The following is a 15,111-nucleotide window of genomic DNA, read 5'->3' on the forward strand; positions in this document are numbered from 1 at the left end:
TGCTTGTACCAGAAAAAGATCCCGTATAGATCTTGTATAAAATATGAACCTTATAGTCAGACACTGTTTAATAAACAAATCTATCATAATTAAAACAACTGCAGTCTGAGAACAAACTGATATATGAGTCTGATAATATTTTAATGATTGTAATGTATGTCAGTAATACACAATTTAGTGAGTTACAGTCCTTACACACACACACGTCTGTTTGTGAACATGTGTATCCTGTTATATAGAGACGTATTATTATTATTATTAATGTCTGTCTCAGTTTGAACAGTTTATTCCGCAGGTTGGTCGCGCGGAACTTTAATTGTGCGGAGCTTCTTCCGTGACGAACACAGTTCTGTGTTGCACATGATCAGGAAGTCTGCATCAATGCAGGCTCGTTGTCGGAGGGCTTAATAATTCACTTCACCTCCTCATTAGGTGGCTTGGGTCGGCACTTTATGTGGTGGAGCCCCTGCGTAGACCTGGAAACGGAATGGAAGTGGGTAGGTAGAGGGTGTAGGGCCCCATCAGGGACCAGGAGCAGGAGGAGCAGGAGGAGCAGTAGAGGAGCGGAATGGAGGAGGACAAGCAGAACCCGGAGCACCGGAGCAACAAGGTCCGGAGAAGACAAGCAGCAGGCTCGTCCTCTGATAGCAGCGATGTTGAGGTGAGTGTTGATGACGTCATGGATAAAAACGGCTTCACAGCCACACTAAAACGACTCGTTTCCACTTCCGTTTGTGTACAGAGACGAGTCAACCGGAAGTTAATTTCTGTGACTGATATCTGGTGTACACGTGAAACTCCTTCTCTCTGTAATATTTCGGTTTGAATTTGCCTCGAGTTTATTATAAAAAGAGAGAGACCGTACGACAGTGTGCTAGCTTAGCTAACAGGCTGCTGACTACGCTAACGGGCTGCTAACTACGCTAACAGGCTGCTAACAGGCTGCTAACTACGCTAACAGGCTGCTAACTACGCTAATGGGCTGCCAACTACGCTAATGGGCTGCCAACTACGCTAATGGGCTGCCAACTACGCTAACGGGCTGCCAGCTACTCTGACGGGCTGCCAACTACGCTAACAGGCTGCTAACTATGCTAATGGGCTGCCAACTACGCTAACAGGCTGCTAACTATGCTAATGGGCTGCCAACTACGCTAACAGGCTGCCAACTATGCTAATGGGCTGCCAGCTACGCTAACAGGCTGCTAACTACGCTAACAGACTGTTTCCTACTGTTGCCTGTTGATTGCCAGGTTAGTTTATCAGATTAAAAAGAACCTGTTTACCTAGTTTGTGACTCTGAGTGGTGTTTTTATGCAGAAATATGGTTATACATTATAGTTCACATCAGATCAGAAATACTTTATTGATCTCTGAGGGGAAACTGATTTGTTCCAGTCATTCTGTTGTAAAGAATAGAGTTTAAATAAGTAAGAATTAGAGTATAACATGGAAGTCTGTGAATTTAAAATAAATTAGGAATAATGAACGGAATGTAAAAATATACAGATATGTGCACTTTGCTACGTAACACTGTATAAACTAGTGTTACATTCAGATATATAGAATATATATTGTGCTCATACTTGTACCTGTCGTTGCTATTTCACAGTGTATTACAGTATTACAGATAATTATGAATTATAAATGCAGAGAGGTGAATAAAGTCCAGGTGACCGTCATTGACTCAGAGCTGCTGATACTCTGAGGGAGGAGTTGGACAGGTTGATGGTCACAGGCTGGAATGACTTCCTGCGGAGCTCTGTGGTGCATCTTGGGGGACAATTTGAATAAAAAATACAATATGATCCATAAACATTTAAATAAGCTGCTGTATAAATGTTTGAGACGTGCGCACACTCTAAGAGTGGATACTGATAATCAACAACGGATAATCACCAGAAAAACTGTTCACATTAAATGTGTCTGCAAACCACAGATCTGTTACATTGGCATGTTTATATTTATACAGTTCTAAAGGCGTGTGTCCACATAATTTTTTTCTTGAGCAGAAAAGAGCTGGCAGGGCACTGGGTTCATCCCAGAGCTTCATAAAAAAAACAAACACTGATGGCGCTTTTTTTTAATGACGTGTAGTGCGTGGGTTTGGTTTCTGTGACATCAATATCTTGACACTAACATTAGCCAGGTAGCTAACATAACGATACATTAACAGAGGGTCGACTTCTAGGGATGTCCTGATCACATTGTTTTTGCATCCGATCCGATACCGAGTCCTTTATTTTGAAACCGAGTCCGATACGAGTCCTTTATTTTGAAACCGAGTCTGATCCGATACTTTGCAAAGTATTAAGAAAGAAAAAAAACGTGGTTCAGCAGCACAAAATGTAAACAAATTCTGAATTGTAAACAAATTGTCCCTCCAGAGTTACCGTAGGGCTGTGGTAGGCGAGGTTCTGCCGTTAGGTGTGGCTGTGTTGCTCGGAAAAAAGTGGACGCTGAACCTGTTGTCTCGACTCCTGTCCGTTTATTGCTCATTAGCTGTACTCAGTTAGGCGAACTCAGGACGCTTGGTTACAATACATTGGAAAGCAGAGGCAACAATGAACAACATAGATGAAAAACCTGGCCATTTTTGTTGTTTTCATTCCTCCGATCTTTTATTACCGATTCTGATTTTGTAAAAATAACGTCATCGGTGCCGATACCCGATTCCCTATTGACTACACAGTTAACTTCAAGCTTACAAAGTGAACTGTCTTTATTGTGACAGCAAGACAGCAGCCTCACTAGAGAAGCAGCAGCGACGTTACCAGCGTCTTTCTGAAGAGTTGAGTGACTTTCAACTCAAAGCGCTCGGAGTGGCTGCACAAAAAGGCGGAGCGCTCTGAAAAACGCTGCTGGATGCGACACCTTTTCCTCCAGCTGCAGCTGCATACGCCCACTCTTTATTGAAAAAAAGATGCTGGTGCTGAGAAAAAAATAGTATGTGGACACAGACCCTAACGTTTATGTTTAGGCACAAAAACCACTTGGTTATTATGGTTAAGAGAAAAGACCCGGTGATGGGTTGCCACAAAACACCTGAAATTGGAAACGCAGCAATGACTCACTAAAACACAACTGGATTTCTTGTTTGTTTGGTCTCTAACAGTACTCTACACTACATTCATTCATTCATCTTCTAACCGCTTCATCCTCCTGAGGGTCGCGGGGGGGTGGAGCCTATCCCAGCTGACATCGGGCGAGAGGCAGGGTTCACCCTGGACAGGTCACCAGACTATCGCAGGGCTGACACATAGAGACAGACAACCATTCACACTCACATTCACACCTACAGACAATTTAGAGTTATCAATTAACCTAGTCCCCAATCTGCATGTCTTCGGACTGTGGGAGGAAGCCGGAGTGCCCGGAGAGAACCCACGCTGACACAGGGAGAACATGCAAACTCCGCACAGAAGGGCTCCCACGCCTGGGATTGAACCGGCAACCCTCTTGCTGTGAGGCGAGAGTGCTAACCACCACACCACCATGGCGCCCTCTACACTACATCTTGCCTAAAAATATACAGTTACTGTCTACCGGCGGTCCTCTGAGACCAACATGCCAAGCAGCAGACACCACCATGATTAAACCAGGTACACAGAGCTTCAGAGAGCTGGTGGTGAAGGTGAGCTGGAGACAGCCAGGTGTCAGACCTGTGCAGAGCACCGTAACAAAAACACCAACAGTATGATAATAACATTCAGAACACAAGCTTTGCTCCCAGTGGTTTCTGTGACATCACAAAAAGTCACATGACGCCACTGAACACAGATTTGTTGTTCATAATGTTGCATTATCAAGGACAATAATAGTGCGCCACCCAGATGCAACGATAGTCAGTTTACTGCGTCCTTTCAGATTTGAATGCATCAGGAATGCAGGACGAGTACCGAGCAACATCCCTGTTGATCTACATCAGAATACATACAGTTTATGATCTGTGATATGATTGTATTCAGTCTCTGATCAGTCACACATGTATTGTGTTCACAGGATAAGCCCATACAACAGACAAATAAAACCCAAACTCTCTCCAATTCAACAACATTAAGACTTTATATTAAACGTCATTTTGTGAGTCAACGTCTGAACCTATCAGCTGTTAGATCAGGTGAGAGCCAGGTGTTTCCCATCATGCCCTGGGCCTTACAGTCAGTGGAGAGCAGCTGCAGCGCCTGGCTCTAAAAACTGTAGCCGCCTCGATCTCGCGAGATTATCACTGTCCACTTTTGTATGAAGTCAGAGCAAGTCATGACGAAGTCGGACACAAATTTACCCAGCATGCACTGTGCAGCAATCACCGGTGATCGAATCTGTGCAGGCCTGACTCATCTCCAGCGAGCCTAAACTCAGTATCCATTCACAATCGTTTCCTGACTAATGGCGTCCCTTTACAGACACATTTGAACATTATAGAGTGTCCCAGAAATGAGTTAGCATGATAGCACTTCCTGTTCCTGCGGCGTCTTGCTTAGATGTGTGAAATAAGGTCTGTGGTTAACAGAAGCTGAAGAGACTTAAACGTTTTGTTCTACATACATGTTCAACATAAAAAAACATCAGCAAATACTCCACTGTGAATTTAGAAGCTTTTATGTATCTTAAAAAGATGGTTGCTAACAAATGGCTAAATGAGACTACAGAACGTCACCATGCCGAACACGACTTTACAGCTTCATTGTGGTGACGTTAAGTCATGTGACCGTGGTGTAGTTTGTTTATAGCCTAACGTTAGCGTTCTACTAGTGGTGCTAACAAAGATTATCTTATCACAGGCTTTCTGATGAGGGAACCAGGTTGACACTAACTTCTGTACCGGCCTATAAAAAAAAGTCATCCCTGCAGCGCTCTGTTGTCAGTGGGTGCACAGGTTGAAACATAACTTAAAAAACTGAGACTGTCGTTGGCTTTCACAGTTGCCTCTAACAGTCAGTAGATTAAGTTTTATTTTAAGAAATGCCTTGTCTCTCTTCAGCTCAGCTGGAGCACTAACAGTGTGCACCACTAGCTACTGTAAGCTAATAATTGGAGTCTGCTAACATGACAAACCAGCACCAACCAAAACAAAGTCTGCACGTGCTATGCTTCAATTACATAATTTGGCAGCAGTGGCCCGGTGGAGATGGACCTTCACTTAGCACCCTGTAGCAACTCAAATTCAGCCAGATCAAGGCTGAGTGCCAGAGGTCTGATTTTGGGACCACTATCTTGACCACGCCAAGTCTCCACCTGATCAGCTAAATTTCCTGTTCTTGCTGTTACAAGAATTAGAGCACGCTGTGAACCCCAGGGCTGGGGATTAAGCTGCTGTCCAGTTGTTGGGAAGTAGTGTCCTAGCATCTGGGAGTGAGGTAGAGGGTCCGCCAGGCCCACAGGAAGTACACCAGGCTTTAAGGTCAATTTTCATAGTGACCAAACAGTGGTACCGTTATACCTGTGTGGTCTTTGTCCAATTATCACAGAACTTGCAGGAAATGTCTTAAGAGGTATCAGAAACATACCCTGAAAGTTTCTTTTAATTTGACCACTAGGGGGGCACGGCATATCACGAAGTAGACTTTGAATCAGAAATGTTTTTTCTAATCATCACACATTACAAAACTTACAGGATATGTTAAATAATAATGTTGAACATGTGTAAACTTATTTTGAAACCCCACCACAGGGGCGTCACCAGTTCTAAACTAGTGCAATGGCCTTGTGCAAAATTTGGCAATGACTCAGTGACAGTTTATCCAAACATCACGGAACTTGGTGAATATTTTTTAAATCAAACAACTGAAAGGTGTCCCCCAAAATATTCCTGCAATAGATGAGTCGAGGTGAAGAGTGGTGCCAAAGAGGAGCGAGGCCCAGAACAGATTAGGACATAAATGAATGAGCGTCTGTCTGATGGTGATGAAATGTGTCAGTTATCTTTATGCAGGTGTTGTGAACCATCAGAAGTCTTAATCTTTCACAGCTTTTAACTTCCAACAGTCCAACAGCTGGCTTGAACTCTAGAGTTCCTGCTTGCAGCTATATTTTTGTGAGATTCTTCTAATAGTGGCTAATTACCTGCTTTACATTTGGACCGACACCTTCCCTTTTCAAACACTCACGGCTGTCTCCTTCAATTAGTGACTCTCTTGCTAATCCCACACTTGTTTAAATGCTATTCAGCTCTGTTAGCGACTAGTTAATGATAGCTCCTCTCTTGTGTTTGGTGTGTCAGATGTTTAGCTGTTCATCTCCCTCCTTCAGTGATAATGGTTCATGTATGTTTTATCTTAAATGGAGATTATTTGTCAAGTGGGAGGCGGGGCTTGGTGAAACGGAGGTCTGGCTCTGCACCATGGAAACTTAGAACTGCACTGATGATTTCTGATTCAAGTAGATCATAAATAAAATTATTTGTCTTGCAAACTTGTTGAATAACAAATGCATTACAAGAACATTGACACAGGACAAACCAGCTTCTTGCCCACCAAAATGGTAAGATATAATATTAATAATAATAGAAGAAGAGCTGTGTGAACGAACATGGCACCATGGCATCTCACTTAACTCTCTCTTTCTCTGTCTGTGTGTTGCTATAGAAACAGAGAAAAAGAGGACTCCAACGTCACCGCTGTCAGCACTGTGACAAATCCTTCACATCACCTGGTGCTTTAAAGGTTCATCAGAGAGGTCACACTGGAGAGAAACCATACAGCTGTGACCACTGTGAGAAATCTTTCACTACATCAGGTTCCCTAAACAACCACCGACGTGTTCACACTGGAGAGAAACCGTACAGCTGTGACCAGTGTGTGGCAGCTTTCACACAGTTAAATCACTTAAAGATCCATCGACGCATTCACACAGGAGAAAAACCATATAGCTGTGATGAATGCGGGAAAGCTTTCAGCACTCGGGATAGATTGAAAAACCATCAACGCACTCACTCTGGAGAGAAACCGTACAGCTGTGACCAATGTGGCGTAGCATTCTCAAAGTTAAGTAATTTAAAAGGCCATCAACGCATTCACACAGGAGATAACAGCTGTGAACAATGTGGGAAAGCTTTCACCACCCTTAAGGACCTAAAAATCCACCAGCGAAGTCACACAGGAGAGAAACCACACAGCTGTGATCAATGTGGGAAATCTTTTGCAAGATCTGGGGACCTCATAAACCATCAACGTGTTCACTCTGGAGAGAAACCTTACAGCTGTGACCAATGTGGAAAAGTTCTGCGTACATCAACTCATCTGAAAATCCACCAGCGGACTCATACTGGAGAGAAACCATACAGTTGTGATCAGTGTGAAAAAGCTTTCATCACACAAAGTCACTTAGTCATACATCGCCGCATTCATACTGGTTACAAACCTTCCTGGTGTGAGCTGTGCGGGAAAACTTTCAGCTCACAGAGCAACTTAAAAACCCACCAGCGCATTCACACGGGAGAGAAACCATACTGGTGTAAACAATGTGGGAAAATTTTCACCAGATCAGGCGACCTCAAAATCCATCAACGAAGTCACACCGGAGAGAAACCGTACAGCTGTGACCAGTGTGGGGCAGCTTTCAGCACTCCATGTAATCTAAAAACCCATCAGCGCTGTCACACTGGAGAGAAACCATACAAGTGTGACCTGTGTGAGAGATCTTTCACACAGTTAAGTAACTTAAAAAGTCATCAACGCATGCATAATGGAGAGAGGCCGTACTGGTGTGACCAATGCGGGAGAACTTTTTATCATGGTAGTCACCTCATAAAACACCAACGCCGTCACTCTGAATCGTCTGATCAGTCTTCAAAGCCCTCGGTGTTTCCTCCTGCCTCCTCAACCTCTGATATCTGTGTTGTAATAATCTGAGCTTCTACACTGCAAGGTGAATACAATGGTGTGAATGTTCTGACAGTGCAGCCATGTGAGAGAGTCCCACTGGGATGTTTCTGGATGTTCCTGTTGAGTTATCACAGTCTGTCCTGTTCTAAAGTTGGAGAACTGTAATCATGTACCCATCAGCCTGAAGTGTCCTCTCTGTGGTGGAGCAGGTCCGGGTACAAGGAGTGGACAATGAAATCCTTGACTGACTGAAGACCAAAAACTTTTCATAAAATAATCTCAGCTCAGTTTACATTTACTGGCTCTCCCTGGAGCTTGTCAGGTCTTCTTAACTGTTGCCTCATCTTGGACCACTAGAGACTTCCCAGAGGGACTCCCTACAGTGAGGCTCGACCACAAACCTTTCAGACTCTTAAAGGAAAATTCTGGCGAAATTCAATGTGATATATTCACTATAAAGTGAGAGTCTCTTTCCATGGGATATTTAAAAATAGCAGCTTTGTGCATTTAGTCCTTCTCAGGCAAGCTCAGGGGTTTAGTGTTGCTGTAGCCCACAGGAAGTGAGGATTAGAATATATGACCTTCACATAATCCGCTCCAAATTAATCTATATTTTTAAAGTCATTACTAAAAGTGTGTGTCATATAAAAACTAAAGTGATGGTCAAAGTTGTCACAGTGAAATTTAAGGTGTGCTGATGGATTCACGTCATCAACTCATGCATTGAGTAACATTACAAGTTAACGTTCCACCTTAAAAGTTGCCGGCAGTCGGCCCAGTGAATGAAGTTATTTTCTTCTCTTTCATTTTATAGTTCTAGTTTACTGATGTGTAGGCCTGTCGCGATATGCGATAAGTCAGTTAATCGCATGGGAAATTAAAAGGGAGACGGTAACTTTTCCGGCCGCGATTAATTGCCATATTCCTGCGTGTTTGTTTTCCTCGTCTCTCTCCATCAAAGAGACTGGACGACAAGAGCGTTCACTGCCGTGCATCGTCTGGCACCCAGGTGAGTTGGTTCATTAGCGTAATGAACGGAGGGAAAGCTCTTGTCATCAAGTGTCTTTGACTCTATGGGGGAGGCGGGGCTATGGGCCACACACACACACACAGTGCGACCTTCGTGAGGGAGAGATGAGGCGGAGAAAAAAAAAAACAGTTGAGTGTAAGAGAAAGACATCGAACTTGTTCCTAAACCAAATGCCACGGCCCCTGTGTGGGAGTGTTTTGGATATAAACCAAATGACAGAGGGGAGCCCAGTAAGTTGGACGAGCCGGTGTGCCGGGTGTGTTCTAAAACCATCTCAACAAAAAGAGCGAATACGACCAACTTAACTGCACACCTGAAAGTGAGAGACTGACTGTCTGTTTTTTTGTATTTATTTATTTAGGTATTTTTACGTGTTATTTCGGATATTTAAATTTTCTTTTTTGCATTCCTAAATATTCTTGTTAAAGGAGCTATATGTAAGAAATCTAAAGCAAATAGTCGTAAAATCCTCCTAATATGTCACAGAGACTAAGGAATAATGTTCATATAACATACTGATCTCACCGACAACAATAGTAAAGTCAGAATATTTGCATTTAAAAAAAAAAATTACGGTCCGCAAATCATGTTTATGTTTTGAATTTGTGTTTTGGCCTGTTGCGCCACCCACCGCCATCTACCAGTCACGCAGTCAGTAGAGTCTCAGCAGCAGTTACAGTTACGACTGAGCTACAGCAGCACGGCAAGCAGCATTAGCAGTGTCCTGGTACATAGCATTAGCAGCCGGCTTCTCCTCAGCTGTATCCCGGCAGCAGCGTTAGCAGCAGAGAAGCCGGACTTGCTCGAACGGTCCGCTGGAAAACTGAAGATCAAGGACGCGGCGACGCAGCCCTGCCACGGCAGCCGCCCGTGGGCAAACAAATCAGTCTCCAGCGTGTCGCTGTCCAGCAACCTTGAATCTGTAGGGGAGGGGGGGCGGACACGACTCGTGGCAGTATTTTGAATTTGAGTGCAGTAACCGTTTTGGCCACATTCTTACATACGGCGCCTATAAATAAATGTATATTTCTCTTTTAAAGCATGCACTTGCATCAATATGCCTTTATTGTCATTATATAAGTTTAAAGAATGGTCTAAAAACAGTCTTAAGAGCACAATATTATCGCTTATCACAATAATTTCTGACGCAATTAATCGCCCAGCAAAATTTGTTATCGTGACAGGCCTACTGATGTATGAACAGAGGTTACATAAAACCAGAGTGAGCGTCCTCTACTGACCAATCAGACTGCAGGGTTTCTAGCTCCACCTTTTAGTACCAGATCTGTGTGCTAGGTACCCCAACAGAGGGGGGACCAAACATGGGGACGCTAAGGAACGCTTCTGTTGGTACCATCCACAACTTTTACTGTGGGAACAGAAACAATGAACTGAACCGGACTGCTTGGTGGAACCCGGGCTAATCATCCTGTGTTCCTGTCCCCTGGGTAGAACCTGCAGGTTGTAACAGACACCAAAGTCTTCTGAGCTCTGAGCATCATTAACAACTTAAATAGCAGATTAATATGATGTATGTTATTATGTGTAACATATTTGATGTCTTATCCAGTGTCTTGCATGTGTCCTGTGTTTGTCCACATGTAGAAGACAGCTGAGTTTTTCTCCCTGAGCTCCACCTGTATAAAGACGGAGGTTCAGCAGGGCGGAGCTCTTCTTCTTTTTGACTCTTGTTGGAGGTACAGAGACAGAAGTTGAGTTGAAGCCTGTTTGTTTGTGTGTGGGGGATTGTAATGTCCATATCATCAGATGAGTTCAGCCTTTAATAAAAATAGTTTGTAGACTCTGCAGTGGGATCAAAGTTCCTGGTGTTGGTCTTTGCTCCTGTCACAGTCTCACTACTAAAGCTCAGACGCTCCTCAGGATCAGCTCCACAGTTTCACTGACACTTTTTGGTGCTGAATTCAGGAGTGCAAACACCTCGCTTTTTTCAGCAGATGTTTTTTGTCACATCAGTTTAGGCGACTTGTGTGAACTCTCCAGATTCTGAGAGGCTTTTTTGGGGGTGGGTGACAGATCATTGTCGTCTCTCTGGACCGTGGCTGACACGGCAGCAAACACATGAAAGTTTGTCTCGTTGGCTCAGACAGAAACAGAGGTTAAGGTTTTATCTGGTTATCTGACAACTTCAACAAATATAATGTGGAAGAGATGATTATGTGTGGATACGATAAAAAGAAGCAAAGTCAAAAAAATGATTACATCAGACCATATGATGATAAAATGAATAATTTATTGTAGATAAAATAAAAAATAGGGATACACCATATTGGATTTTTCGCCAATATCCAATACAAAACAGCTTATTTGGCCAATACCAATATCGATATATCCACTTTTTTCCCCACTTATTTTAGGGGATCATCAGGGGGGTATTCCATCAAGCAGGCTAAAGGCAAATCCAGGCTTAAATGGCCAAGTCTGGTTAATGTGAGCCAGAGTTCTGTTCCATCAAAGTGGCTAAGATTAGCCTCACATCGGTAACCATGGAAACCATGGTTCTGGCTAAGCCCGATACATCAAGCTAAACTCCGGTTTCCGTTCCATCAAACTGAGCCACACCTCCGTTCCATCAAGGTGGTTAACCTGAATCCCAGCCTAGTAACCATGGTAACTTATGATGCCGGGCAATCCTGGTCTGTAGCAGGATAAAGGTGAGGATTAGCTGCATCTATGATCAAAAAATGTTCAATTGACAAGAACAGACACCTAAAAGACAGTTCTGCCAGTGTTTTACACACTCACAACTGTCATGTGATGATAAAATAATATGTAGATCATAAAATATATAACATACTTAATCAAAAAACATTAACTATTAAAAAACAAATTAAAATGTAATAAAAATAAGATAATAATAAAATGAAACTGAGGCATTAAAAAAAAGATTGTACATGAATATGTGATTGCCCTCCATCCCCACCCCACTGTGTTTCCAATTGGCTAGCAAATTCACAGCCAATTAAGGTCAACTGACAATGGCCAGAGAAGGAGAGGGACACACCCAGAGAGACACAGAGACAGAGCAAGAGAGAGTAAATTAGGAAATAATGGCATGCCCCTTCATCGAGGATCCTGTTGATGAGGAGGCCCACATTGTGCAGAGGGCCTTCCAACCACCACCAGCCCCAAGGGTCTTCCAGGACAGGACCAGCCCACTGATACAGACAGACTCCAATCTGTGGGAGAGGTACCGGTTCAGCAGGCAGAGCATAGTGTATCTATGCAGTTTGCTGGAACCACACATTATAAAGGTCACACGCTGCAGCCAGTCTCTGACCACTGTGCAGTCAGTCTGTACTGCACTGAGGTTCATTGCTAGCGGTACATTCCTGTATAGTGTTGGTGATGCTGAGAGGCTAAGTAAGGCGACTGTTTGCAGAGAGGTAAAAAGGTGTATTTTCTATTCATTTTGATTATTTCTAGCATCACCATACATCATGCATAGGGCTTGATTTGTTCACATTAACATATGGTTATCTTTTATATTTATGAATTAACCATGACACAAAGCAACCACATTAAAATGGGACACACACCATTGTGGTCTGTCTGTTCCTCATCCTATAGCACATTCCATACATTTAAGGGGATTTTCCTTATTTTGATATAAGGGACAAAGCTTACAACTGACTCCCAAATGATGAGAAATAGATCATTGATTCACTCTCACCTGCATTCACTTCATAGTTTTCCTCATCTCCACTGAACTGATGGATTTGCTAAATGGAATTTTCTACAATCAATAGATAAATGTAATGTGATTATTTCCTATAAACTGATCATTTCTGAAATGTCATAATCTACAATCATTTATGTGATAAATGCCATGATTCACATAAAATAGTTTGATTAAATGCATCATCTGAACTTTACATAGGAATCAGTAGATAAATGTGATAAATAGTCTATCACTAATATTAATTTATACATTTGGTGAATTTCATTAGGCATACTTGAATTGATAGATTTAACAGGTGTTCTTATCTACATATATGTTGTCCCTTTGATGCGGGATTTATAGAACATGATATTATGCTGAAATGCTGAATTTTCTTTGTCACTTACGCATTTCACTTAATTGGCCTAAAAGGTTCTGCACTAAGCTGGTTTAAATCTTATTTATCTGATCGTTTTCAGTTTGTCGACGTTCATAATGAATCATCCTTACGTACTAAAGTTTGTTTTGGAGTCCCGCCAGGTTCTGTGCTTGGACCAATCCTATTTACTCTATATATGCTTCCTTTAGGTAACATCATTAGAAATCACTCTATAAATTTCCATTGTTATGCGGATGATACTCAGTTGTATTTATCGATGAAGCCAGAAGAAAGTAATCAGTTAACTAAACTCCATAACTGCCTTAAAGACATAAAAACCTGGATGAGCACCAATTTCCTGATGTTAAATTCAGACAAAACTGAAGTTATTGTTCTTGGCCCCAAACAACTCAGAGACTCTTTATCTGATGACATAGTTTCTCTAGATGGCATTGCTCTGGCCTCTGGCACTACCGTAAGAAACCTCGGAGTAACATTTGATCAAGATTTGTCTTTTAATTCTCATTTAAAACAAACCTCACGGACTGCATTTTTTCATCTGCGTAATATTGCGACAATTAGGCCTATCCTGACCCGAAAAGATGCAGAAAAATTGGTCCATGCTTTTGTTACCTCAAGGCTGGATTACTGTAACTCTCTATTATCAGGTAGCTCTAGTAAGTCCTTAAAAACTCTCCAGCTAATTCAGAATGCAGCAGCTCGTGTACTAACAGGAACTAAGAAACAAGATCACATTTCTCCTGTTTTAGCTTCTCTGCACTGGCTCCCTGTAAAATCCAGAATTGAATTTAAAATCCTACTGTTAACTTATAAAGCTCTAAATGGTCAAGCTCCGTCATATCTTAGAGAGCTCATAGTGCCATATTATCCCACCAGAACACTGCGCTCTGAGAACGCAGGGTTACTCGTGGTCCCTAAAGTCTCCAAAAGCAGATCAGGAGCCAGAGCCTTCAGCTATCAGGCTCCTCTCCTGTGGAATCATCTTCCTGTTACGGTCCAGGAGGCAGACACCGTCTCCACATTTAAGACTAGACTTAAGACTTTCCTCTTTGATAAAGCTTATAGTTAGGGCTGGCTCAGGCTTGCCCTGTACCAGCCCCTAGTTAGGCTGACTTAGGCCTAGTCTGCCGGAGGACCCCCTATAATACACCGGGCTCCCTCTCTCTCCTTCTCTCTCTCTCTCTCTCTCTCTCTCTCGTATTCTATTACTGCATCTTGCTAACTCGGCCATTCTGGATGTCACTAACTCGGCTTCTTCTCCGGAGCCTTTGTGCTCCACTGTCTCTCAGAATAACTCATATCACAGCGGTGCCTGGACAGCGTGACGTGTGTGGTTGTGCTGCTGCCGTGGTCCTGCCAGATGCCTCCTGCTGCTGCTGCCATCATTAGTCATTAGTCATACTTCTACTGTTATTATACACATATGACTATTATCACACATGTATAGTGCCAGATATTAATACATACTTTCAACATATTGTACCACAGTAGCCAGAACTATAACTATAATATTATTACTTTCAATAATGTTGCTGTAAGCTACTGTCATTACCTGCATCTCTCTCTCTCTCTCTCTCTCTCTGTCTCATTGTGTCATATGGATTACTGTTAATTTATTATGCTGATCTGTTCTGTACGACATCTATTGCACGTCTGTCCGTCCTGGAAGAGGGATCCCTCCTCAGTTGCTCTTCCTGAGGTTTCTACCGTTTTTTTTTCCCCGTTAAAGGGTTTTTTGGGGAGTTTTTCCTGATCTGCTGTGAGGGTCCAAAGGACAGAGGGATGTTGTATGCTGTAAAGCCCTGTGAGGCAAATTGTGATTTGTGATATTGGGCTTTATAAATAAAATTGATTGATTGATTGATTGATTGATTTAGCCTGTCAGCAATATTCTGCCACGCCACCTTCCTTGCTTTATTAATCTGCAGTATTGCCTTTGTTCCTAATTATGTCCTTATAGTCCTCATACACTTCCATAAGGAGCGTTTGCTCCGCCGTAGAAAAAGCCTCCGCTCGCTCCTTTCCTTTGCTTTTTGACATTTTGCAACATTTTCGGCACTCGACTAGTTTGGGCTTTTTATTTTCCCTGGGCGCGTGCATGAGCTGAGGCTTAACAGGTGAGGCATGAATTAGCGTCAATTGGAGCCAGCTGATTTCACTTGATGGAACGGGTTGG

The 15,111-nt window shown here is 42.7% G+C and overlaps 1 protein-coding gene across 1 annotated transcript; it reads left to right on the forward strand.

Moving 5' to 3' along the window:
• The first annotated feature begins 149 nt into the window (after positions 1-149).
• LOC117245883 (uncharacterized) lies at positions 150-10,660 on the forward strand. The gene is made up of 2 exons (XM_033609475.2): positions 150-661; positions 6,588-10,660. Exons 1-2 carry the CDS (start codon positions 569-571, stop codon positions 7,851-7,853), a joined length of 1,359 nt encoding a protein of 452 aa, XP_033465366.2. The 5' UTR covers positions 150-568; the 3' UTR covers positions 7,854-10,660.
• Positions 10,661-15,111: the final 4,451 nt, after the last annotated feature.

Source organism: Epinephelus lanceolatus, chromosome 22, assembly GCF_041903045.1.
Source record: "Epinephelus lanceolatus isolate andai-2023 chromosome 22, ASM4190304v1, whole genome shotgun sequence".
Lineage (NCBI taxonomy): Eukaryota > Metazoa > Chordata > Actinopteri > Perciformes > Serranidae > Epinephelus > Epinephelus lanceolatus.